This window comes from Podarcis muralis, chromosome 2, assembly GCF_964188315.1.
Source record: "Podarcis muralis chromosome 2, rPodMur119.hap1.1, whole genome shotgun sequence".
Classification (NCBI taxonomy): Eukaryota; Metazoa; Chordata; class Lepidosauria; order Squamata; family Lacertidae; genus Podarcis; species Podarcis muralis.
The window spans coordinates 56,217,544-56,244,133 of NC_135656.1; the positions used below are offsets into that span (position 1 = coordinate 56,217,544).

Here is a 26,590-nt window from a genome sequence, read left to right on the forward strand (position 1 = left end):
GTATGTGTTTTAAGGCCAACAGCTTCAATAACTTGCAAAAAGCCAATTTGGACCTCTGTAGTAAGATGTACATATTTATTTCAATGGGATTTGCTTACAAGTAGGTTTTGGGCTTCTTAAAAAGTAGGGGCAGGGGGAGGTTAATTAGCATTACTTAGGTTGCAATCCTGTGCACTTACCTGGAAGAATTCCATAGGATTGCACTGTTAAGACTGTGAACCTGATAGATGATGAAGTTAAGCAATAAATAGTCTGTTTTATGGGTGTCCAGTTGTAAGGGATAACAGAATTATTGTAACTTTAGCACTTTTGAAAAAAAGAGAGAGAAAGACAGTAATTTAAGCAAGTGCAGCTTTCGTTGATGCTGCATGATGAGTTGCATCTGCCAAAAATGTAAATCCCAGCAGCCATGGGGAATCGGTAGCTGTCCAGATGTTAGCTTATGCCATCCCTGACCTTTGGTTGCGCTTGTTGGGACTTATGGGAGTTGGGAGACCAACAAGCTATGGAGGGCCTACATGTTCCCCATCCCTGTGTTAAATGTGCAGGAGCTCAGCACTCTTTCACATTTGGTCACACTAAAGGACTTGCCGCAAAAGCAGTTCATGATCAGGGAAGAAAACAAAGAAACAAAAAAGACCCCAACAAACACCAGCCACAATTGTTTCCAATTAGGATTTTTCTGTGAGACAACAGCACTTCTGTAAAAACCTTACCCTATCTATCATACCGCAATAGAACAACATGCCTGCATTCAAATAAGAGTAAAACATTGCAAGTCAAACAGCCATTTCCCCTCAATATACTGCTTATTCTATTTTCAACTAAAGAAAAATGAAGAGATTAAAATGCAAGGACTTATTTGTTTAAGAACAATTGTAATTAAATATTCTATCCTCCCTAGTTTTGGTATATCCGCATGTATACCTAAAATACAAAGAAGCAAATGTGGGAATTTTGTTTTGTAAAGAACTGAAAGACTGTCAGGTTTCTCAAATTTGTTAATATTCCTCTTGACTGACAAATAAAATATTTTATACAAAAATTGTTTTATTCTAGTATTTTGTCTATGTGGTCAGTAACTAGTCATTCAGAAATGAGTGCCTATACCTATACTATATTATGCTTGGTTTTTTTCCTTTTCTTTAACAACCAAAGAAATACTGCATTCTGAGGTCCATATCAGAAATCTATGCTTTCTGACTTCAATGTCTTTGCAGATAAAGAGGAACCTGTCTGCAATCGCTTGAATTTATTCACGTTATAAAATTGGCAGTAACAACAGAAGAAAATGTATGAGCTTGTTTAACATGAATGGATGGGAATGTATAGTATTTTTTCATACCACGTGTTTCAAAGAATAAAGTCAACAGAATTATTCAGCTTATTTTCCCACTCTGTGTATTAATGTAGTCTTCAATTGATCCCCTTTTTATATATTTCCCCCCTCATGGTTTAACACAAACGGACAAGAGACTCACTATTTTCAGTGGTTCAAAGTCAAAGCAGCCTTGTATGCTGTAACTTTAGCAGAGCAAGAGAAACAGATGCCCAAACAGGTGTGGGGCCACTCAAGGACTCAGAGAGGAAAATTCACGCAAAATCTATCACCGCTATATATAATTCAATTTTATTAGGTGTGCTTTATGCTGGTGGATCCTGTTCCATAAATTGAGAGTTAAGTTTGGAACTCTCACATTGCACTGCTCTTCTAGGGCTTCCCCATCTTAGAAAACGGGTAGCGAATTGAATTAAATTAATTGAATGTTTGAACACTTCCTCTGTAACAACAAACAGCAACATCTGTCTGTGGGATGCCCTGATTTGCACAAGAACCTTTGGGGGGGGGGGCAGGAGATGGGGGAGAATTCCAACATGCAATAGCTCACATGGATTCTGAAGTAGTACCATTCCAAGAGCTTGGGACCTCATGACTCATAATCATAGAGACAAGGAAATACCGTACATCTAATAATACCATTGGTCTGTTTAGCTGAGAATTGTCTATAACTGACAGTGGGTCTCCATGGTTTCAGATAAGGGTCTTTCTAAGCCCCACCTGAAGTGGCTAAGGATGGAGTCTGTGACCTTCTGTATGCACCATAAATTCTCCATCTATTTAGCTACAGTATCTCCCCCTGAAGGAATTCAATTAAGAACAATTGTATGCCAGCCCTAGTATCTTTAGAGTCACTAGCTTGAATACTGGAAAGATGTCATTTCCTCATCATGTCAGGATTACCAAATTTGAAACACACAGAGGAATTATTGTCAACACCAGTTCACAGTGCCACCTACTGAACATCAACATTGCTGTGCATATACATATGTGTGTGTGCACGCACACACACGTACACAAAAACACACCCAGCTTAATTCAACATACAATTCACATTTCACATTTTAATTATTGTTTAGGTTTTCCCCTCAAACCTCAGTATTTCATGCCAGTTTGGTGTTTGCAAATAGCAAACATACTGCTTTCATCAACACCTATTCACGTAGCATTTGATAGACTGTATGTACAGTACTCAAAAACAATATGCCTCTATTAAAAACCTCATTACAACTTCCACGTCAATTAATCCGTCAGCAAAATCACAATAAAAAGTACAGTAAAGGTTTGCCCATGTTGTTCCAAATTGATCAGAACTACTAATCAAGACTATGCTATTATATTACTCCCTTAATCATATGAGAATTTCTGTGCAGACTAGCTTGACATTGGGGATGTACTGCTGCTAGTCTGAGGTTCTTTTGCCAGTGCAATACCATATTTATTCGAGTCTAATGCGCCATCAAATGTAATGTGCACCTTAATTTTCAGACCCTTGAAACCAAAAAAAGTATTTGCTGGCAAATGTAAAGGTGCCATCAGATCTAACTTTAATTTTCGCAGCGTCATTTAGCCAAAAAAAGGTGAGCATTAGATTTGAGTAAATACGGTATTTGATATTTGGTGGGATGTGCATGTATGTTGCCATGGGCAACCTCCAAGGATCCTTACCCTTCCTGGTTCTTTTATTGCATGGGACTAATCCTTATTACTGGGTCCCAAGAAATGCCCTTGTGAAGAAACTACTCCTAGGCAAACAGCACCCCCTCTTCCCAAAACAAGCAAAACACACTCAGACAAAACCATACACATCAAACCACACACAGTTGGCCAAGCACAATGCCTGTCCAATAATCTAAAACATAAAGGAAAGCACACACAACTTTACCATGCAGTGACAGTTTTCTTTCTTACCAGACAGTGACGGTTCTCTCTCTCTTTTAAAAATAATATTTTTCTTCTTTTCTGTGTTTTTCTCTTATCCCTCCCAAATTTACGACGGTTTGGCTGGGAGGCAAAGCTAACTCTTGGTCTCCACCTGCCACACCCTCTTCCTTTCCTAATAAATTTGGGAGTCCTCCTAGAGGTATTCTGGGAAGAAGAAAGGAAAATGGCCGAATGGTTGAAACGCCTCCTACAGGTAAAAATAGAAGGGGCTCGAGGCCTGCAGGGGACCTCAGATTTAAAGTATTTATCAACACAGGTGCAGGTATGGATCAGGTCCTGTGACCTGCGTTTTGGTTTGACTCTTTTATTTCTGCCACGCCAGAAGCCTCAGGACCTCCTGGCTCTTTGTTTCTGCCATTTGTGTTCTCTCAGAATGGGGCTGAATTTGAAACCTGAGGCAGTTCTCAGTAGGGGAAGGGGAATACCCTGAGGCGAGGCCGCTGCCTCCTCTCAGTTGCTCAGGCAGTATTTGTATTATTTAATCCAAATGTTTCATTTTCTTTTTGCTTGGTTGCATGATCTTTTGCCCATAGCACTGCAGGCAGTTCCAGTTAAAGGCATATCCATGCTGAAACAAAAAGTGGGTTTGGACATAGCTTGCAGCCTGAGGAACCTTGGGAAGTGTAGTTCTCTGAGGGAAGCGGGGCTGCCTGCCTGACAGAAAATAGTCAGCACCTTCAAAAAGTTATTATTCACAGAGTGGGTAGGGAACAGTAGCAAGTAAGTGATTTTTAGGTATGTGTTGCAGAAAGGGTATAAGTGTGGTGCGAAGGAGGTGGTAACATTCAGCAACAAAATACTATCATAACTAGATTTAAACCAGCTTAATAGTCATCCCACATGACCCGGAAGTGTCTGCGGACAGCGCTGGCTCCCGGCCTCTTGAGTGAGATGGGCGCACAACCCTAGAGTCTGTCAAGACTGGCCCGTTCGGGCAGGGGTACCTTTACCTTTAATAGTCATCCCATTTCCCCATAGAATTTCAGGAAGCAGAAACTATAGTCTGAGGGATGGAAATGCTTGGGATCTTTAACCAAGAACTCAGTCTTGTTTACTAATCTACAGCTCCCAGGATTCTTTGTGGATTCATGCGAGAGAAAACTGCCAAAGGTTTATATAGTAATTTGAGTGTAGGGTGTTTGGCGCTTGAAATTATATTCTAGCCAATGTTTGTTTTTTGAAGTGTGTATGTGTGTTTAATTTGGTGAGGGGATCTTTGATATTTGGGTTTAGAATTGAACATACTCTCTGGCACACTGAGCTCCAGTGAAAACACTTCTGTGGGGCTGACAGCCCCTTTATACAGTGAGGTAATATTGGGTAATACAGGGGTAAATATGGATTTGTTTAATCCTTCAGGGCATAAACCACAGGAGCTTAAACAAGTTTCAAGAAAGCCAGCAATCCACCAATAAGACTCTTCCCTTCCCTAAAGGTCATGGTTTTGGTGTTTCCTGGCATCTATGCTTGGATTATATTTTACTTGTCAGAACCTCTTTTGTTAGTATTGCCTCTTACCGCTTTGTAGGCAGCATTGCTGTGAGGAAAAGAAAATAAAGAGGATGGACTGGGTGAAATTGCGTTCCTATTCCCGGAAGAGGCGGGCTCAACAGAATGTCCATTGTGCATCTCCTATCCCAGCTGTGGCAGCATCTGCTGCTGTAGGTGCAAGGAATGCTAAAGCCAAAGGGAGTCAGCTGCGCCTAGATCTGCTTTCTGGACCTCGGCAGGAACCTCACGTCAGAAGTAATCATTCATGCAACTACCTTGTCCTTCCCCATCACATCCCTGTTTGTCTGGATTAATTACAATATTTATTGTGTCTTTGCGTAGTGGCACAAAGGCCCTAACTACTCTACTATGTACTGTCTAAAAATGTGTAGGGGTGAGAATGTACTCTTAATGTAGTCACTTTATGTACTCTTAATGTAGTCACTCTTAATGGAAACACTTTATTGGTGAAATTGGTAGTGGGGAAGAGGGTGAGGTGTTTGTGAATGTGTTGGGGGCTTATCTCACCTGCTATGTCTTGATGAGTATTGTAGAAAGCCGCTTGGCCTGCTAAATGCATTACATGGGACTCACAGAGATGGGGCTCATTGCTTTCCTTAGCTTGGTTTGTATTCATAAGTTTTTGTCACAGTTGCTCAGACCCTGACAACACTGAGCTTATTACTACAGTATGTGCTCCTTCCGCAACACTGAATGTCAACAGTGAACTCGGTCCTGATGTCAATCTTTACCATCCCAGCTAAAAATCACCAGCTGCAAATACAAATCAACTGTCCCCAGGGCACACAAGGATGAATCCTACCCTTTGAGCCAACTCACAGTGGAATCCTGTCTTAGGATGCAAGCACCATTGAACCTAGTGAAACTTACTTCTTGGTAAACAGGCATAAGATTGGGTCTTGAGGCAGTTGCTGCTTTGCTTTTTCCAAGGTTCTCACTGTTTTTGAAAGCAACACTCTATCACCTGGTGTTTTTCCAAGCTGTTGAATCCCCACCCTCTCAGGCCACTTTCTAAATTTATGGTGCTTTCTGGGGCTCCTCTGCTCAGCGCCATTCTCTTGCAGTGGGCAAAGACTCCTGTACACTATTGAGTGTTCACATATGGTCTGCTGCTGCATGCTAGGATTTGTGGGGTGATGTAGTGTGCCCCAAACTGACATTAGAAGTCTCGTGGAGCAGCCCTATGTCTACTCAGAAGTAGGTTTGTAGCATTGTGCTGAAACACCTGCATTGGCTGCCCATATGCTCCCAGACCAGGTTCAGGTTCAATGTGAGCCCAGGATACCGTAATGATGCCCTTAACCCTTATATACCAGCTCAGTCACTGAGATAATCTGGAGAAGTACTGCTGGTTGTCCCCCATATTTCAGAAGCCTGATTGACTTCAACTAGAATTTAGGCATTTAGGATACCTGGTTCCATTCTGTGAACTCTTCCAGCCTAGATTATTCAGGCATCCTCACAGTTAATTTTCAGACATCTCTTGAAGATCTTTTTATGCCAGAAGGCCTATACAGCTGCTTAAACTTTTCAAGATGAGCCACCCATTTTGTGATTATCTTATATTTTTATAGTATATGTTTTTGGTGGTATTCACAATTATTTTCCCCATACCGGCAATGGTTATAAACAGCCATTTTTATAAATTGTGTGTGGGTGCCACTGACAACAACACCTGTTCTCATCTGTCGCCAAAATAATTTGCCCCTCTTGAAATGCAAAGAGCAGGTGGTCAATCTGAATATAGTTATGCACACTTAAGTCAGTGGTGGACTTTGGTCTTTCAGATTTCAGTGTCGCCTTGTGGGCAGCCAAAATTCATCACCTCCCTTCCTCTCACCACCTGTTCGGCTCAATTCAGTACATCATAGTTGTGGTTCCCCCTATTGCGGTAGAACCAGTCATGCTGCCCTAAATCCACCTCTACTTAAATCCTGTTGTTCCCAGAGGGATTTGCAGATTATTCTCAAACATTTTTGAAGTGAAGTGTTGCTTCATTGTGATATATCCCTCAGTCACATGACAAAAAGATCCTTGTTTGGGGGAGGAGGAGAAAGACTATGTATGGCTGCAGTCTTACCATATGGAGTATTTACCTGTGTGAAGAATAGGTGGAAATGTAACCTGTTGATGATTATTCTACCCAGTGCTTTTTCTGGGGGGACGCAGGGGGACGCATACCCATAAACATTTTGTGAATCTTGGTTTGGCCTCATTGAGGGGCAGTATTTCAATATGAGTAGGAAAATGAGAGTACCCCTAAACATTTTTTAAAAGAAAAAAAAGCACTGATTCTACCTCAACAGCTCTTAAAACTGCGCAGCAAAAGTCTTTGATCCAGATAGGCTTGGTTTACCAAGTGCATTAAATTGGACTGTCAGTAGGGGGAGCTTTTTGCCTTCTGATATTGTACTAAGTCTTGGGAGTATCAAGGGGATGGCCTTAATTTCTTTTTTAAAGAAACTGATAGCAAAACCTGATGAAAATTAAAAGGTGCAAAGGAGTTGTTCCTGCAAATCTCTGGAGAATGAGAGTTTAACAGGTGTCTTGATTTCACAGTTGTACCAGGACCTTCCTTTTGAGAGCAGTAATTCCATTCTAGTGGTTTTCTTTTGCTCATTCTTGGTAAAAGCCTCAGCGCCTAGGGCTTGCCGATCGAAAGGTCGGCGGTTCGAATCCCCGCAGTGGGGTGCGCTCCCGTTGTTCGGTCCCAGCGCCTGCCAACCTAGCAGTTCGAAAGCACTCCCAGGTGAAAGTAGATAAATAGGGACCGCTTACTAGCGGGAAGGTAAACGGCATTTCCGTGTGCGGCTCTGGCTCGCCAGATGCAGCTTTGTCACGCTGGCCACATGACCCGGAAGTGTCTCTGGACAGCGCTGGCCCCCGGCCTCTTGAGTGAGATGGGCGCACAACCCTAGAGTCTGTCAAGACTGGCCCGTACGGGCAGGGGTACCTTTACCTTTACCTTTAGAGTTGTGCTGTCCTTAGCTGATACACAAACAAAACAAATGTGGAGTAATCTGCTGACATTGAATATGTTCAGGGTGAGTTAACTTGCTTTTTAATGCACCCAACTGTATGTGCATATGTCTTTGCTTTGTTTGCATGCCAAACTATGGTGTATCAGGGCTGTGCAGACTCCTGAAGAGAATCTCACAGCTGCCTTACTTCCCCCAAGTCATTTTACTCCCGTACTGTGATGAGTTTGGATTGGCCTAGCTTGTCATACAAACCTAGGCTCACGGGTAAGCTCTTTCCTCGTTTACCATGAGCTGCAGCCAAGAACAAACCATGTAGTTACTGTGACATATGAACTAGACCTGCATATATTCCCATAAATGCTAGGGAGCCACACCAATTGCAGAGTGAGGAATGGCAGGCCAGCCCAGGCAAACTGTTTAATGGAGCACCCCCTTCCAATAAATGATCCCGCAGTGAGGTTTAACAGAAGGGTAATAGGCCCTTCACCCAGTGTTTTCAACCTGCTGGGTGAAGTGCTTGCCGCCCTCCTTTAAATGCAATTGCAGCAGGGAAGGGTGTTTCACCAAGCAGTTTAGCAAGCTGCTCTTTGAAGGCCCTCTCCATTAAACCTCTCTTCAGGCATGTTTGGTAATCTGATGGGTAGATGGGAGCTTGCATCCAGCACACCATCTCCTTCAACCCTTGCCCCCAAGGTTTGAAAGCCCCGTGGGTCACTTGAAGTCCCAACAATCAGGGCTTCAAAGGGAAACATTGCCTGGTGTCACTATGATGTCAGGTGGGCAGCATGGAGGGGGATGGACAGACTATGGGGTTTATGGGTGAAGTTTAAAGAATGGGTAGTTGGCCAGGGGGTTGGTGAGCAGAGTGAGCATGGGCAGAACCCCTTGTGTGTGTAAGTGTGTGTGTATGTATCTATGGAAATATAGGTTGAGTGGTTAATATACACTCAAAGAAAATGTGCACATAATCCATGAAGAAGAAACTGTGTACATTCCCTGTTCAATATAAATAATCTCAAACAGTCATGGAGGAACGTGCATATCTCGGTTTGAATTTTGTACATACTTGGGCCACCAGAAATAATTACATTGAAGCCCTTCACTCAGCACCTGTATACAAATTGGGTGAATGCCAAACAACTGTGACGTCTTAACATAAAGAAATGATTCTTACTCTCTCTTTACATCAAAACAAATCCTTTGGGTAATGTAGGACTTTAGGTTAATATAAGTTTATACAATATTTGTTCTGTTGGATCATAATCCTGTGATTGGCTAAACATTCACTTTTTTATCCCTGTAGGACAAATTGGAAATGCCATTACAAAAGCATTGCCCAAAATTCAAGAAGCCTCTGGGGTGACCCAGATGGACTGCCTTTCAGTGGAACAAAGGTATGTTATAACAACCATTCCAGTTATTCTATTATTGGATCTGGGGGAAGGTCTTGGGCACTTGAGTCCCCATAGATGTTGTTGGACTACAAATCCCATCAGCTCTGACAATTGGCTATGCTGATGGCTTGGAGTCCCAACAACTTCTGGAAAGCACCAAGTTCCACACCACCAGTCTAGAAACTGTCAATATGATGATGCAATTCAGCTTTAATTGTATTTATAGGCATTATGGCCAGGACAGGAAGGACTTGCCTTGTTTTGGGCAACATCCCCAGAGCAATAATAATGCCAATTTCTGTTGTTAGTTGATTTAAGTTCAAATTAAGAGAAGTCATTCTTCTCAGAAATTCCAGATATCAGAGTTGGTTTGAAATTGCCTATGAAAAATACAGACCCGTAATTGTGCTGTATTCCCCCCCCCCCAAATAGCACTGAATTAAATGAAAATGAAAACAGAAACATGGAGGTGAATAAAAGTATCAATAAAATGGGCACTGCTGTATTAAAGGTATGTATTTAATTGTTAAACCTCTTAAATCCCAACAAATCTATGTACTACTAGTAGGGTAAAAACAAAAGACTGCTGCACCTTCAGAGTCCAGCCAATCAAAATACATATACAGTATTTTGTATGTAGCCAGTGGTGTGTCATGGAGCTGGTTTGCACATCACACTAAGCCAAAATCACAATTAAGATATGCTAGCTCCTAGGCAGCATGGTAAGTGGTCAGGGATGGTGGGAGTTATAATTCAAAATATATGGAAAGCACCAGGTTGGTTCTGTATGTATTCTGTGGTTCTGACTTTAAAGTGGGGGCAAATCCATCTCTCTGAGGTATGTGGAAATATCAGGGTTTGCAGTAGTCACCAGCATAATTAGTGTACCAGCCTCTCTGATTGCTGGGAGAATTTTAGTGTAGAAGTCATACTGTTTCAAGTGGTTGGTGTGGAACAGATGAATTGTCATAAAGACCTATGAATATTGTCCAGGTAAGTTCATGGTTATGCTCTATTCACATTGACTTGGATAGTGGCTGGAAATGTGCATCAATCACAATGAAATTTATACAAGTTGACAATACCACTATAGAGGTTCAGTGCCCAGGAAATAACCACCATATGGGTTCAGCTTTAAATTATTCTCTCTGTCATGTTAGTCTCCACACAGAACCTCTGATCTTAACAGAGACTGTGCTTGGAAGAAATTCTGGGGCTTTGTGGTGAATGAGAAATTCTCCCATTCTGCTTGATGACCTTCTGCAGATGAACAATTTACATAATTTAAAATTGCTTCCATGTGGCCATTGATAATACATATCAAATCCAAGAGTTGCTCTGATCAATGTTAAGGAATATTTTGTTAATGACAAAACTGTGCAGAACTGTTTCTTTCTGAGAAATTATTTTCATGAATTTTGTATGGTCATAAGGGAAATCACAGTTTTATCTACATCATACCTTGTCATCTGCATCTTTCACTGCTGTTCTTAGGATTCTTTGCATTTAAGCTCTGCAAGTATAGAAAGTCCGAGATATAGTGAAACTACATCAGGTGAGTATGCTTAAGCATATTGGATCATTGTATTCTTCTAAATATTATTCCAAGTTCCCTAATGGGACTAGTCCTCATGCTAATATTTTAGTTCCCCCAACCCAATTTTAATTCCCCAAACTCTGTGGCCAGTGCTGAAGCTTTCCTCAGGAACAATTCATATCACTAGTGTTTCTTGTTCTACATAAGAAGAAGGGCAGAAAAAAATGAATTATTGGGTGAACAGGAGTTAATAACCTTTGGCCCTTCAGATGTTGCTGAATTACAACTCCCATAATCCCTGAGCACTGGGACTGCTGGAAGTTGTAGTTCAGCAACCTCTGGAGGGCCACAGGTTCCCCACCTCTGATCTAGAAATAGCAGTGGGTGTTCTAGATAGCTTTGCTGAATGCTTGGGCTTCAAGTTGGTGCTAGCAACATTGGTTCAGGTCATGTACTTGATTATGTATTATAACTAGAAATGTGCAGCCCTTTAAAAAAAACAAACAGAAAAACGTTTTTTCAGTTTTTTCCTATTTATTTCCGAAAAATTAGAGTAAAGGTTCCCCCCCATCCCCCCCCCCAGGCCTTCACATCACTAATTATAACAGACTTCTAAAAATTCAAGTAGATTTTGAGCACCAGTCTGTAGGCCAGGATATAACTTTTAATGCCTTGAGGATCTGTATAGCCCAAGTATGTGGATAATAAATTAATATTAATGCCCATCAACAATCCTTTTAATTGACTGCTCACAGTGGCTGATGGTGCCTAAGTCCTGGTCTTATTTCCACCCTAATCATATTGTGCACTTTGGGTCATTTGGTCCACTGTCAATCTGATGAAGAAAAGGGATCTCCAGTTACTTTTGTTGAAATCCTCAATATTCTTATGAAAAATAGTTAATATATTATAAACCTGTTCTGTTCAGTTTAATTAACCATTTTAAACCATGGCACTACATAGAAGTGGTGCTGTTTATCATTTCCAGGATACCTACAGTATTTCTTTTATATAGAATAAATATATTACTGTTTATGATAGAAGCTGCGCGTTGCATGTATACAGAAACAAGTGCAGAGGTTAGCGTATTGGACTAGGAGACGATGGTTCAAATGCACTTTCAGCCATGAAACTCACTGGGTTACTTTGGACCAGTTGCCATCTTTCAATCAAACCTCCCTCACAGGGTTATTGTGAGGGTGAAAGAGGGATAGAAAGAACCATGTGGATGTATGTCACCTGGAACTCCTTAAAGGAAATTTAGGACATGTAACGTAATACTAAATGAAAACTAATCCAATTGAACCTATTACTGTTGCTCTTCTCCATCTTTCTCTCACGTGGCCTGCCTTCTGTTCTTCTGTTCGCAGGACTATATTGTATAACCTATTGCAACATACAGTCTTAACTGAATCACATTAAACGCATACATATATCTAATGTTTTTCCTAGTTCAGCTCTCTACTGGAGATGTGTATTTTTTTTTCCAAACTGAAGCCCAGATCTTAACATTTGTATGCATTTATAGGTGCCCAGCATATCAAGGGTACCTGAATGAGCACTTTCAGACTGAGTAGTGTCCTGATCTCATTTTGCCTTTATTTCCAGGAATGACTTTACCCACAGGTGTTTCACATTTTCTGCTGCAATGTTTGGATGAAGAGTCTTCTCTGTGCTCTAATACAGAATCGAGTGATGGAGCAAGTACTTATTCATCACCTGAGATATTCAGAGATGAAAACACATTAGGTATGCATGCTTATGCTCTACATGCGGGAGTGACCATTTGAGAAAAGCATGTGTGCATGCATCTATATTTTTTAGTTGCAGAATGTAGGGCAGAAATTGGGAACCTGTAGCCCTTCAGATGTTGCTTTCTTTTCAGCCCCAGCAAGCACGGCCAATAGTCAGGGATCATAGTATCTTTAAATTTGTAGAGTTTGAAGGGATCACGAGGGTCATCTAGTCCAACCCCCTGCAATGCAGGAATATTTTGCCCAACATGGGGCTCAAACCCATGACCCTGAGATTAAGAGACTCATGATCTACTGACTCAGCTATCCCAGAGAGGAAAAAGATTTGGAGAGCAATTGACTCCCCATCCCTGCTGTAAGGTCTGACTACACTACATTTTTATTTGATTAATCAAGTCCAACATATAGTCAAGTGGGGAAAACTTTGCTAATTGATTGTTGGCAAATGCCTCTTAATTTGGTCAGAGAATGACCATTTAATCCAAGGCTAGTGTTCAGAGTGTCCTTGGCAATTCTTGACCTATACTACATTTTTTTGATTGGCTTAACCCCAGCAATGGGCAATCAACCATGCATTGATTGCTAAACAAGTGCTTCAAATTACATTCTCAATAATTTTTTGTAGGGAGGGGATCTAAAGTCTTTACACTTTATGCCATAATAAGCCAACTGAAATCTGTGGAGGTTCTTCCAGAGTGATCAGCTTACAAATGCAATATTAGCAAACTTAGCATTGTAGAACTTCAAGCATTTCAGAAAGATGGTAGCAACCATATTGTGTTATGTGTTTTAGAAAAAAGCAGCACTGGTCCAGAAGAATGCCTTGGGCACAGGAATTCAACCCTCTTGGATACCAGCAAAGCCATCAACATAGACAAGATGCCACATGTGCCAAATCTTTCACAGATATTGGGTAACCTTGAACATGTTACATAAGTGTTTGATTGCCAGCTTGAGTTTAAACCTTTCTTTGATGCAGAGGGCAGCAAATGTGGGTGTTGGGAACTTGAGTTGGTGCTTCCACACTCCAAGTGGCAGAGCTGGATGTCTGGAAATAAAGCAGCTTGATGATGAGACCATGGGAAGACTAAAGTGGTTTGAAGAGGAAAGATTAAGCATCCTAGACACGATTGGTCAAGCTACAGGGTGGGGCCAATTCATATATCCTTTTCTTCAGTCCGTCTCCTGTGTCAAACCAGCATCTATTCAGGGCTGCCCCAGCTGCCCAGCAACTTACTATAACAACTTCATGGTTAGCTCCAGCACCTATTTTTCTTGAAAAAAAAGCACTCGGAACAAATGTCAGTTCATTTTTCTGTGAATTGACGTTTGTTCCAGTTCAGGGCTAAACAGCTGATTTTCCCAGGGAAAGCAAGGGGCAAGCAAAAATCCTCCTGGGCCCATGCTTTGAGAGCACAGGACAAGCAGAAAAGCTCGGACCTGTGCTTTCTGGGCATGGGACAAGCAGAGGTGTGGATGAGTCCTGTCTTCTGCTGTATTGCTCTAGCTTACCTTGATCACACTCTTCACATTTGATCTCTTCTAGAAACCACTTTAGGAAAAAAAGACCAGAGCATTACAAGGTAATATCTAAGCAAAATATTGTTACATGCCACCCCAGTCTCCGAGCGGTGTGAGATTCCAGGGGTTCCAGGTGCTTGTCCAGGGATTGTGTTTCTAAAGAAATGAGCCACAGCGGAGACTGTGATGTCTTTAGGATATACGGTTTATTTACACATACTTTATATACAACCTGAGTCTGCGATGGGGAGGTTCAAAGCATTAACACTCCAAAAGGTTCTTGCCCCTCCCATGGCCATAGTCTTGGATGCCAGCAAAAATCAGCCATCACCCTCTGGTCAGCTTGCTATGTTTAACAGACTGCCACTTTTCTCTCAGGCTTGCTGACACAGCCGGCAACTATTTTTTCTCCAACCGACGTCATCCCCAACTGCAATCCTAAAAACAACTGCTCTCCTTCCAATTCTAAAACTCCACTTCAAAGGCTTTTGTCTCTCTAGCCAATTATGAGTTGAGAGAGGGGGTCGAGTATCTGGCACCCAGGAATTATAAGCGGGGTCCAGGAATTAGAAAGGGAATTCAGGCACCCCACAAAAGCATAACAATATTTTTTTGTGACTGCTCTTTTTTTAGAGACAGTATATATGCAACTGCTCGGAGTAATGACTCTGATTGTGGCAACTACATAAAGCACTGCTTTAGCCATGGCCATTAAGAAGCAACAGCTGTAGCCAGGGAAATCCCCTCTCACAAAGAGAACACATTGGTGGAGCCTCGGTCCAGTATACCTGAAGGAGCGTCTCCACCCCCATCATTTTGCCCGGACACTGAGGTCCAGCGCCGAGGGCCTTCTGGCGGTTCCCTCATTGCAAGAAGCAAAGCTACAGGGAACCAGGCAGAGGGCCTTCTTGGTAGTGCCGCCCACCCTGTGGAACGCCCTTCCAGCAGATGTCAAAGCGATAAACAACTACCTGACATTCAGAAGACATCTTAAGGCAGCCCTGTTCAGGGAAGTTTTTAACGTGTGATATTTTACTGTATTTTTGGTTTTTATGGAAGCCGCCCAGAGTGGCTGGGGAGGCCCAGCCAGATGGGCGGGGTATAAATAATAAATTATTATTATTATTATTATTATTATTATTATTATTATTATTATTATCCCATTATGGCAAAATTGAAGATATTAATTGGCCTGTTGACTCATTAGCCAGTGTATTTTCACTAGATTTGAAGTGACATTAGCCAATTAGGAAAGAAATCACTTGGATCTTAATGGAAATTTTGTGAGCAGCTAAGCATATAACTACTTTCTTACTTCCGTCTTTTAAAAATTTTTTTACTGTGGCAGGCTATCAAAGCAGAAATCCCATTCTGAATTGACAGATGTTTCAGCTGTAGTTGCAGGTAAATAATGTTATTTAAAACAAACAAGTTGCAAGTTATGTGACGCGACAAGCAGATTTGTTTTTGCTGTGTGCTTTTAAAATAACAAGTTCAGGCCACAGGGCCTGTGTATAATGATGGCCCTGAAAGGTTGCCCCTTCTTTGCCTGGCTTGGTGGCCCTCCTGGCATTGAAATTCCCTTAGCTCAAACAGCTGCAGAGCCGAATAAGAGGTGAACATGGAAGCCAGCACTAAAGCAGAATGAGGGAAGTAAACATGCCATTGCCTCTTCCTCCCCGGTCAGGCAATTAGAACGCTGCAAGGCATGGCAGGAACACTGACTGCAAACAGGGAAAATGCTGGCGGTTTTTTAAAACAAAACGGCAAAATACTGTGGCTCCTCCTGGCTGCAGACTGCACCCCAGTCCTTCCTGGTTACCATGGCAACTGTGTTTGTGGACTCTTGAAAAGTGATTCATCCAGAGTAGCTCACCCCCAGCCCATTTTCATACTTGCAGACACACATACCATTTAAGAATCTCTTTCCACTAAAAAAAAGGGAAAGAAAGAGAAAATTCAGTGAAAAGGACAAGCCACATAGTGTTAAGGGGTGGTTAAAAGCTCAGAAATTGAGGCCGAATGAATGGCTCCGCAGATCAGCCAGTAAATGACTGCAGATCAGCCCATGACCCCCAGACTGCAGCACAAAATTGAGACAGAGAAGGAGCTGGACCAATTTGCACAGTCAAATTGAAGAATTATTTTTCTTCCTGTTTTCTCAGGGAAACAAGTGTGCAAAATTTTGCCTGCAAAGGAAAAGACACCTGAATTGCAATCTTTTGGAGCCTCCTTATTGCCTCAAAAACAAACAAAAAAGGTGACGAGTTTAATGTTCATAGGTTGCCATGTGTGAAGTGGGATAGTGGTGTGGTGGACAACTAACTGTAGTGACACAACAATGGAAAGATAGCTCGGTAGAGTATGAGACACTTAATCTCAGAGCCATAGGCCATTGTAGGGGGTTGGACTATATGACCCACATGGTCCCTTCCAACTCTACACTTCTATAATTTTATCCATCCTACCTATAGATAAATCTGGACAGAAGTGTGATAATAATCTTCAGTTGACTTTAGTCCTTTCATTCATTTTTTTAAAAAAATCCAGTAAGGGGTCATCATGGGTTTACTGGGGATGGGGCTATAGTCCTGGCACACTACCTGGCCCCATCTTTAGATGAGCATTCTGTTACCCTGGATCAGTCACCCTGACCAAGGGGCAGGAGCTCAAGCAGTAATCACATGACGGCACCTTAGTGCCAGTGGTGAGTGAAGGGGGTTACACTTGATGCTACAACTTCAGAATAGGTCATGCTATGGTGGCGCAGTGGGATTGTTAACCCTTCCCCTGCTTGCTGACTCTGCTCTCACAATTCTTCCCTGGTCCTCCCCACGCACTTGATGGGGCAGCTTTCTGTGTTCCATTGTAAATTGAATTATTTGGGTGGGTAATGATTAAGCACCTCTTGTTTTCTTTCTTTTGAAGTTGGATTTCAAGTTGACCTCGTGGAAATCATTGGAACATCCAATTATAAAATAGCAGAATTAAAGTTGTCCCTTTAACCTGTCTTAAATAGCCACCCAAATAAAAATGTTCTGGTAACTTAGGCTCTAAATTTGGTAAACCTTTGGAGAAGGAAGCTGCTAGACCTGAGGCACCCTCAAAAGAAACTTACTGGGCCCTAGTGGTACAAATTCAGTTTTTTCATATATTATAGAAAGGTGCTCTGGGCTTATCTTTCAACTAATCTTTTTACATAATATGAAACCACTTCCCATCTAGAATCTCTAGTCAGTGGCTATTACTTGTTCTTCTAAGTGGGTGTGGTTATCTTTTCTTCTGTGTAACTCCTTAAATAGTTGACAGTGTGAGCTCAGTGAAGGCCAAAGTAGAGGGGCAAACCACTCCCTTGCAGAATTTTCCTTTTACAAATATGTTTGTGTGTGTGTGTGGTCTTGATCAAAATAAAGGGTGGCTTCTGTTCATGATGAAAGGAAAGCTATTTGTTAAAAGAAAAAACTGTGCAAAGACAAGCTTCATAGCAGATATCTAGATTGCTCCTCACATTGCCCTTTTGTCCTCACACTGAGATTTTGGAATTGGGAATTGTTAGTGTTCTGTGCTGAGATCATTTGGAACAAATGTCATGTTTTTAGTGAACATAAAATGGGTCAAGCACTCTATTGGCTGGCCATCTTCCAGGGACTGTCATGTGATCCTATAGTCCTAATGAAGTATAGTGCAGCGACTAAAACCTTGATCTCATCTCTCCTCTGCCATGAGATTACTAGTTGGCCTTCAGCAAGCTGCTATCTCTTTCTCCCTCCCCTGCAACATGAGGATAATGAGAATTTCATCATGCTATTGTTCATAAGAATTACTGAGATGTATACAAAGCGCTTCAATTGCTCAAAATGCTGTCTAAAACACTTTTAAGTATGTCCCTTACAAGTGTTGATGATACTACTATACAATTCTTCATGTTTCTGTAGACTAAAGATCAGCAACCCAGGAAAATGAAGTGCACAAAAAGAGTACTGTTTTCCTCATCCTCATCCTCACCCTCTCCTTATGTATTGGGTCCAGCCAAATTTTGCGGAATTGCAGCTGAAACCTTAGGCTCTGCACAGCCAGGTACTGGCATGGTAAGTTGTTTTCAACTGCTAAGCTTTAAGGGAATGGGGAGTGCTGCACTTGGGGGTTAGAGAGCTGCTGCAAGGCTAAGAGATGCAGAAACTATACTGAATGGTGGGTGCTATGGGAAATTACAGCGCAAAAGCTGGCAAAAGACAAAAGTGGCACTAGTGAAACTAGGTGTCGGGAGACCTGGGGCTTTGGGATGTTGTTGGACCCCAGCTCCCATCGTCTCTAACTATTGGACACACTGGCTAGGGCTGATGGGAGGCTGGGTCATGTTAAACAATATGAATGAGCCTTTTGTGGTCTGTGGGCTGAATTGGCTCTTCAAAATTGGGAGTCTCTCCTCCATTTGGCGTGGTTCCACTGATAGGTGTATTTAGTGTTCAGGAAACAGGAAGTAGTGCTTCAGTTAGCTTTTCCATACTTCCATACTTTTGCCCCCTGCTTTCTAGGCACAGGTCTGGGCTTTAAAGCTCAGTGTCTGAGCACTTCCCACCCTCCCACACTTTCCCCAGGAAAACTCTAATGCAGAATCAAAACAAATGGCAATTCAGGTTTTGGGCAAATTGCCATTCGCTCCGATTCAGTGATAAAGAGTGGGGCTTTGCAGGAAAAGAACTGGGGCAAAAATAAAAGTGCTTGGATGGGGGGCATTAAAGCACAGACCTATGTCTAGAAACACAGCACAAAAGGAAGTCTGGATGAGCCCAGAGTCTTCTCAGACATGTTCACTTGACATTTTGCTTTCAGAATGAATTCAGAGTATCCTGCGATACAACCAAAGCATTCTGTTTACAGGAAAACCTGGTTATCTGTTTAAAATGGATTTCTCTCTTATAAAGGAATTCAATTTGGAAACTGGATGGGGCTGCAAGTAGATGTTTTATATGAAGGAAATTAAATATTTTAAAATTAACAGCAGAACAGATTGCTCTTCCTATTTGCTTCTGATAAACTTTTATGTCTGTCTATCGGAGAGCAGTTCCAGAGCAGTGAACATAGGAAAGAATAAAGCGCTGTTAACAAGTGCAGCACTTCTACAGACAGAAGATTTAGAGTTTAGCAAAATAAGCTCAAAACAAATGTAACAATTTGCATTTATTTCCATGTGAATGATACAATGCAATGAAATGTGTTTATATTTAAAACATCAGGGTCTTGGTGTTGTTGTTTTTATCAGTTTCAGGCGGCCATTTTCAAACCAGTTTTGTGAGCCAAAAGCTATATCTCATTTATCTGCAAAATTTCCTGGCTTTTGAAATGTTTCTCAGTACTGTATGTGCTAGTAGCTGTTTTGAAATCTGGGGGCCACTTTAGGCAATACCTTTCCTGTGTAGAAAATAATCATCATGCAGGAAGAAAAGTATTTGCATTCATATAAAAATTGCACATATATAACCGTTGCGGCTTCCAAATATGTGGCAAAATAGATGTCGGTACTGGTGGCCAGAGTGTAGGGAAAAAGCTGTACATCTCCACTTACCTGTTGTTCAAACCACAAACTAATTTCTTTTCTTCCTCTTTACTAATTCATTATTATTATTATTATTATTATTATTATTATTATTATTAAACATGCATCTCTTAAGCTACACAAAAGGCTTAAAAGAGATAGCGATTGGCTTCATGGTAGTGTGTGGATTTCACTCTTGGTCTACTCCGTTCAATGTGCCACACTAGCTTTTTTTTTAAGGAAAGAAAAGAAGCACAAACAAACTGTAAGATTGCCTTCATTTGCCTTATCAGTAGTTTAGGTCATCCTGAAGACAGATAAGTACTGTATATATTCAGAGATTCTCAAGTATTACACTAAATGTTCCGCTCAATTCAGAAAAGCAGTATGCATGTGTCCTTTTGTCTTTCTTCTGACAAACAACTGCAGTTACCCCCTAGGGCTGTAGTAGTGTGCTGGAAGAGAGAAGCTGAGTGACCTGTGACAGTCAGGTACTGACAAAGAGAAGGCTTATTGTCATTCTTCCTCATGACTCAGACAGGCTGTATATGCAAAGTATAGGATGCCAGGAGGGGACTCATTTGAAAGCTTGCTTCACCTTTTATTTGAAGGATCTTAGATCCGTATTAATGAGAGTGCTGTACATTTTTGTTTTGTTTTGATATAGTTGGACTCTTCATCAGTGCATAAAGTCTCACTCGGTGAAGCTTCCTTGCCAAGCACAAGTCGTTCAAATGTAAATTCAAAAGAAGTAATTCCTGCTTCCCTGTCTCCAGAAAGTGTTATTCATCAGGTTATATCTCTATTATATTTTTCCCTTTGCGGCAGTGCTAACCACACATACTTAGGAGAGAGGGAGAGGGAGAGAGAGAGATAGAGAGAGAGAGAGTATACATACTTTTAAATAGACAGGGCAGGAGAACATATCAAATGATTCCAAAACTCAAAATTGCCTATCTATGGTAAGTGAGAATGGGATATTTAAATAGAAGTCATGTTGTGAGGCCTGTCCCAAACCTGTTTGATTATACAAGCTGCTGCCACAAAGAAAGTCCAATGTGGAGCTGCATTAAAAATATATATATATATAAAAGCACAAGCAAGAATGCGCAGTACTTGGCCACATCTTAATTATTTTAAACTTTAAGACAACAAGTACTCCTCCCCACCCACCAATAAGGGATTATGAAGGAAAATGAATCTTTGACTTCCATTCAAAAAACCAGCTGGACCAATTTGTCTTCTACTGGGAAAGCTTAATCCACTCCTGGACCCATAAATCTCATCCAAAGGCTAAAATAATAATAATAGATGTGTAAAGAATCTCTAGTACAGTGAATGGGGGAACACAGAGCTTTGTTTTATGCAGTGTCGGTTGGAGCCCAAAGTATAGATTAAAGTGGAGAGAGTACAGAGTGTCTCAAAAACAGTTTGAAAAGTACAGATTCAGGGTGAATCGGGGGTGGGGCTTGGGCTGTGTACATCGCTACCTTTTGGCACCATCCATAATGCACTTTGGGGACGCGGGTGGCACTGTGGGTAAAAGCCTCAGCGCCTAGGGCTTGCCGATCGATTCAGCGGTTTGAATCCCCGCGGCGGGGTGCGCTCCCGTTGCTCGGTCCCAGCGCCTGCCAACCTAGCAGTTCGAAAGCACCCCTGGGTGCAAGTAGATAAATAGGGACCGCTTACTGGCGGGAAGGTAAACGGTGTTTCCGTGTGCTGCACTGGCTCACCAGATGCAGCTTTGTCACGCTGGCCACGTGACCCGGAAGTGTCTGCGGGCAGCGCTGGCCCTCGGCCTCTTGAGTGAGATGGGCGCACAACCCTAGAGTCTGTCAAGACTGGCCCGTACGGGCAGGGGTACCTTTACCTTTACTTATAATGCACTTTTGCTGAAAAAATAGCAGAACCAGGGGTTTTTTCCACCCAGAGCCTGTAGGGGGTGAAAAGAGTATGTTTGTACTGAACACATTTAGGACACCTTCCTGTTGGCGGAATGTCCTACATAACATGGCTTTTTCCAGATATTAAAATTACAACCATAGTTTAGTGTTATCGTTTATGAGCAGCACCAAGCCTTGAGCTTGTGAACGCCCTTCTCCTTTTCCTTTGGTACAGCCTAAAGGGGACTGGACACAGGGACATGGGTGGCACTGTGGTCTAAACCACTGAGCCTAGGGCTTGCCGATCAGAAGGTCGGCGGTTTGAATCCCTGCGACAGGGTGAGCTGAGCTCCTGTTGTTCGGTCCCAGCTCCTGCCATCCTAGCAGTTTGAAAGCACGTCAAAGTGCAAGTAGATAAATAGGTTCTGCTCCGGTGGGAAAGGTAAACGGCATTTCCATGTGCTACTCTAGTTTTGCCAGAAGCGGCTTAGTCATGCTGGCCACATGACCCAGAAAAACTGTCTACGGACAAACGTTGGCTCCATCGGCTAGTAAAGCAAGATGAGCGCCGCAACCCCAGAGTCGTTCACGACTGGACTTAACTGTCAGGCGTCCTTTACCTTTACATTTAAAGGGGACTGGAAGCTTTTGCTTTTAAACCAATCATAATTCCTCATTATGTTCAAACTTGAGAGTTCTCTGACTAGCATAAATGATGCTTTGTCAGGATCAAATATGATTTACAATCCTGACTGTCTAACTGTTTTTGAACTCTTGAGTTTCCTGAGTTAAGATGCAAACAAAGGAACTCTGCTTTGCTTAAGTGGAAGCAAATGCTTCCAGGTTCTTCCTCGTGGCCACTCTGGAGGAGAAAAGGGGAGAGGGAGCATGGGAGCCCAAAGCTATTGGTTCATAATTCAGTGCTGCATCACAGCCCAGTCTATGCCTTGTAGGACGGCCTAAGTTTTGTTCCATTTCTTTCAGTGTCTACGTAACCCTCCAGAAATCTGCTGTATCATTAAAGCTTCACCAGGATCTAGACCACTGAAAGTTCTCCAACACCCACTGAAAAGAAAAAGAGAGTTTCCCCCACCAGGAGCAACTGAAGGTAAAGCAGGACAGGGGATACAGAATATGTATTTATTGTGAGAACTCCTTACACAAGGAAGAGGTTTGGGGTGGTGGTTGTTGTTGTAAACTGTTGAAGCTCCTATTTTTGACTGAAGGAATCCTTACTTGTAAGTATAGGTCATGCCACAAAACTTCCCTTCTGTTTGAATCTACAAAACAAATTGCTGGGGTTATGAAGGACATTGGGCTTGGACTTGGGTTCAAAGCCCAGCTCAGCCCAGAACTTGTCAGGTCACTGGGCAAACCATGATTTCTCAAACATTGTGAGAGATGTAACTGAATGGTAGAGCATCTGCTTTGTATGCAAAAGGTTCCAGGGTTCAACCCCAGGCTTGCCCAGGTACAGCTGGAAATGTCTCTAGTCTGAAACCCTGGAGAACCACTGCCAGTGTAGATGAGATGCTTTCATGCAGAAAGAAGATCCCAGCTTCTGTCTGGCACCTCCAGGCCAGGTTGTAGATATGCTGGTGGGTCTCCTGGGTGGCAGAAGCAGGGAGATTGCATAGCTCTGTAAGTCAATTAAAGTGATATGTTTTCTCCAAAAAGTGAAATTGAAATTAATTCCCAATGCAAATTGATTTATTTTTCAGATGTTATTACCAGTTCAAAATACTAGATCTACAGGAACAATAGGTAAGCACTGCTGCATGTAATGTGGGGTAGGGGAGAGAGAGGGGAGCACTTTCTAGAAACCTCAGCAGCAGCCTTCAGATGTTGTTGGACTCCCTCCCAGTTCCCATTATCCTAGGTAGCATGGACAGTGGTCAGGGATGATGGGACTTAGAGTCCAACGACATCTGGAGGAAACCAGGTTGGGGAAGAAGCCTGCCCTGCAGCTGCATTGTATGGGCAATGGGTTCAGTAAAAAAGAAAAAAGAAATGGACACCTAAGTCCTATCTGAATGAATGGGATTTTATATTATGCTGATGCCCCAGTGATTTCAGTGGTTATTTTCTTTTTAACTTTTCAAAACATTTTGTTTGTCAGTGGTACATGATCTTCTAAACTGCAGCTTTATTGTCACAGAGTATTTAAAACACCTGAAAAATATAGTTTGTGGGCCTTTATTGTTACCTTGAGGGAAAGTATTTTGTTTTTTGTTTTTTATGGACTGTTCTCTAAGGGTACAACATTTCCTTTACTTGTTAAAAGAGAAAAAAACGGGAAATTGAGAACATGGAATGGTAGGAAGAAGCTGAGCTGCACGTTTGGACTTCATTAAGTTTGAAAGTTAATGACACCTTCAAAAGAGATTCTGAAAATACTTACAGTTCTGGAAATCTATATTCTGGTAGGTAAAAATAAGATCAGGAATTATAAAAGTTAGTACAAGTGTCATTCTTTTACCTCATGCTTTGTATATACCACTATCCTGTATTGCAAAGCACTTCTTTATTGTAAAATGTGTGCTGAATATACTTCTGGTAGCTCTCAGCCTGATTTCCAAAACTTAAATTTAAGTGCTTCAGTTTAAGCCAGTTTAGGATAACAGCATCTACTTGTAAATCTTAATATTTCACATCAACTGGTCTTGTGAAACTGACTCGTGTGTGAATATGGATATGGATTTGAAACATTAAGCTAAGATGCGTATATGTAGAAAAACGAGATGCATTTTGTTAGAGTCAAGCTACTTGCATCTGAATTCAGAATGAAGTTCTAACCTTTAACATTTGGCATAAGAAATGCTCTGTTCCTACCTACTCATTTTGTGCAAGTAGACTCTGTGGTCTGCCCGCTTAGGACAAAAAGTGTACCCTATGAAGTTTTGTCAGTAGCGTGATATTGACTTTACAATTCTATGTGTAACTGCTTAACCTATTTTTAAAAAAAATGTAGAGTGGTGGGCAGAAAGCTGCCCAAGTTCTGTACTGAATACAAAATCTGCACCACTGCATAAGCATACATAAAAGGAAAGTTCAAAGGAAACATTTTGAGTCTTCATTTGTTTAAAGTGGAAAACCATTTCCACCAGCGTGCACCCTCCCTACCATGAGTCACAAAGAGTAGGAGGAAGACTGGATTGTCTAACGCTAATTACTAACTTTCGCTTATAATATAAAGGGAAAGAGTAGTCAGGAGACTCAAGTGATGCAAACTGCCTGAATTTCGGTCTTGATTCCAGCCTGAACTTTTGGTATCTGCCTCTGCTTCCTGTTACTTATTTTCAGCTGCCATTCTGGAAGCCTAAGCCAGCCCCTGTAGCTGTGTTTTTACAGTGCATCTTGACGCATAAATATTAGCAGATCATACATTGTCTCCATGCTGCATAACTTTTTACCTGTTCATTTCTTTACATCTAGTTGCAGTTAAAGAGAGAAGAGTAAGTGGAGCCATTGGGTTGTATCCAAGAAAGTTGTCTTGCCTACACAACAGGGCTTCCACTTCCTCTCTTCTCCCCCCCACACCACCTCCTTGTTGGCTCTGGAGGGTTGGGAAAACCCCAGAACCGATTGGGAGAGGGGTGTGCAGGGAGAGCAGGTGCTGTTGCATAAGTGGGTGGAAACCACTTTTTAGGTCCTTCCAGAAGGGCACTGAGGCTGGGAATCTTTTTCCGATAGCTCTAGCTAGCAGCATTCTCTCTTTCATCCAATATTCTACTCTTCAAGATGGGGGTAATACACAGCTGATGTAAGGTTTACAGTGTGTGAATTTGCCATTGTTCAGCTCTTCCCATCCTTGGAATATGAGGTCTCCTCAGTGGAGGAACAGGGACATCAGAATTCCCCAGCAGATCTCTACACCACCAGTGAACCTGAAGAGATTTTTGTATCCCTATTCCAGGTCACCATACCAGCTGACTGGGTTCCAGGCCATCTCTTCATGTCCCACCCCTTGTCTCCCAACACCACAGGAGCCAGAGCCTAGCAGAAGCTTCAGAGCTACCACCAAAGTGCTCAGCTACCTGCACAGGAGGCTACTTGGGAGAAGGGGGAAGTATATGGAAGCACCTATGAAGATCAGCACAGGATGGAACCTCTGTCTCTTAGGGCTCATCCACACTTCCACTAGTCTCATGCCTAGAAATCACCTTTATGCCTGCCAAAACTGCTGATCACATAAGGTTTTGTGGACATCCCTATGAATGTAAGGAGAAAGATTTCAGCTAGCTTTATTTTGAAGACCTAAGATACATGCAAAAATAAATACATTTAGAATGACAATGAACGCTGATGTCTCAAAGCGGGTAAAAATGTAAACAAAATCTGGAGAACGATTTTTCTAGAATGGTGTATGGGTTATAGTGAAATAGTTGTCTACAGGTAACTGTTCAATCTCACAGTTTCTGTCTTCAGAATATCATACCTTGTCACACTTGTTATTGATAGTGTACTAGAACTTGGATTTGGAGACAGCAGCATTAACCAAATTGGTCTGAAAGAATAAATTATTGCATTTGCTCCACATCCTCGTGAAGACAAAGCTGACCTAGAAGTTATCTGTGCATTTGAAGAAAATATCCACAATGCTACATGTTCCTGTGCAAATAACACCAGTGGCGAAGGCGTTTTAAGATTGTTTCAAAAGGTACATTTGATGAAAATACCAGATTTGATTAATATTTTACCATGAAGATGTGGTCATGCTAATTTAGGCCAAAGTACTTTTATGGACTTCAGTCAGCCTTACATACGTTAAGAGTGTCTCCTTGATTATATTTGTATGCATGGGGCTTCCACGTTACAATATGCGGCTGCTGGCCTGCAGTGTGTGCTACCTGTCACTAGACTATAGGGTACTCCACATACATTTACTTAGTGGTACTTTGTTTCAGTTGTGCCACTAGTGTATATATAATTGTTCAAAACCACTTTTTGGAATCGGATGCTTAAAGCTCAGTAAGTACTGGGGGGTGATGTGTTTCTCTTGTCTGACTAAGGATGAATTTGGTAAGATATTATTTCTGGAAGAGTAATCAAGAAGGTGAAGATAATCCTCATTGATTGACGGTTTGCTACTTTTTTAACAACTTTATTTAGACTGTGGAGCTTAGTCTCTGCACGGTTTCCTTGATGCTATTTTCCAAAACATCAAACAGGACAAGGTCACCACACTA

At 41.8% G+C, this 26,590-nt stretch overlaps 1 protein-coding gene across 5 annotated transcripts; it reads left to right on the plus strand.

Annotated features, from left to right (window-relative positions):
- The first annotated feature begins 3,385 nt into the window (after positions 1 to 3,385).
- MEIKIN (meiotic kinetochore factor) lies at positions 3,386 to 23,165 on the plus strand. 5 transcript variants are annotated; one of them, XM_028718004.2, is made up of 14 exons: positions 3,386 to 3,476; positions 4,812 to 5,029; positions 9,080 to 9,170; positions 9,603 to 9,681; positions 10,665 to 10,725; positions 12,316 to 12,456; positions 13,255 to 13,374; positions 14,008 to 14,044; positions 15,331 to 15,386; positions 16,148 to 16,242; positions 17,918 to 18,070; positions 20,186 to 20,311; positions 22,386 to 22,509; positions 23,123 to 23,165. In XM_028718004.2, exons 2-14 carry the CDS (start codon positions 4,846 to 4,848, stop codon positions 23,146 to 23,148), a joined length of 1,293 nt encoding a protein of 430 aa, XP_028573837.2. In that variant the 5' UTR covers positions 3,386 to 3,476; positions 4,812 to 4,845; the 3' UTR covers positions 23,149 to 23,165. The 5 variants fall into 5 exon arrangements, with proteins under 5 accessions (XP_028573837.2, XP_028573839.2, XP_028573841.2 ...); XM_028718006.2 differs by having other exon boundaries at positions 3,442 to 3,545; XM_028718008.2 differs by lacking the exon at positions 3,386 to 3,476 and adding an exon at positions 3,556 to 3,748.
- The last annotated feature ends 3,425 nt before the right edge of the window (positions 23,166 to 26,590 follow it).

What these genes read in the sequence shown, in the direction of transcription:
- MEIKIN (XM_028718004.2), top strand. Translation starts at nt 4,846, where the DNA reads ATGGACTGGGTGAAATTGCGTTCCTATTCCCGGAAGAGGCGGGCTCAA. An exon ending in AAAGACCAGAGCATTACAAG is followed by an intron (nt 14,045 to 15,330) that starts GTAATATCTAAG and finishes TTACTGTGGCAG; the next exon opens with GCTATCAAAGCAGAAATCCC. An exon ending in CTCAAAAACAAACAAAAAAG is followed by an intron (nt 16,243 to 17,917) that starts GTGACGAGTTTA and finishes ATGTTTCTGTAG; the next exon opens with ACTAAAGATCAGCAACCCAG.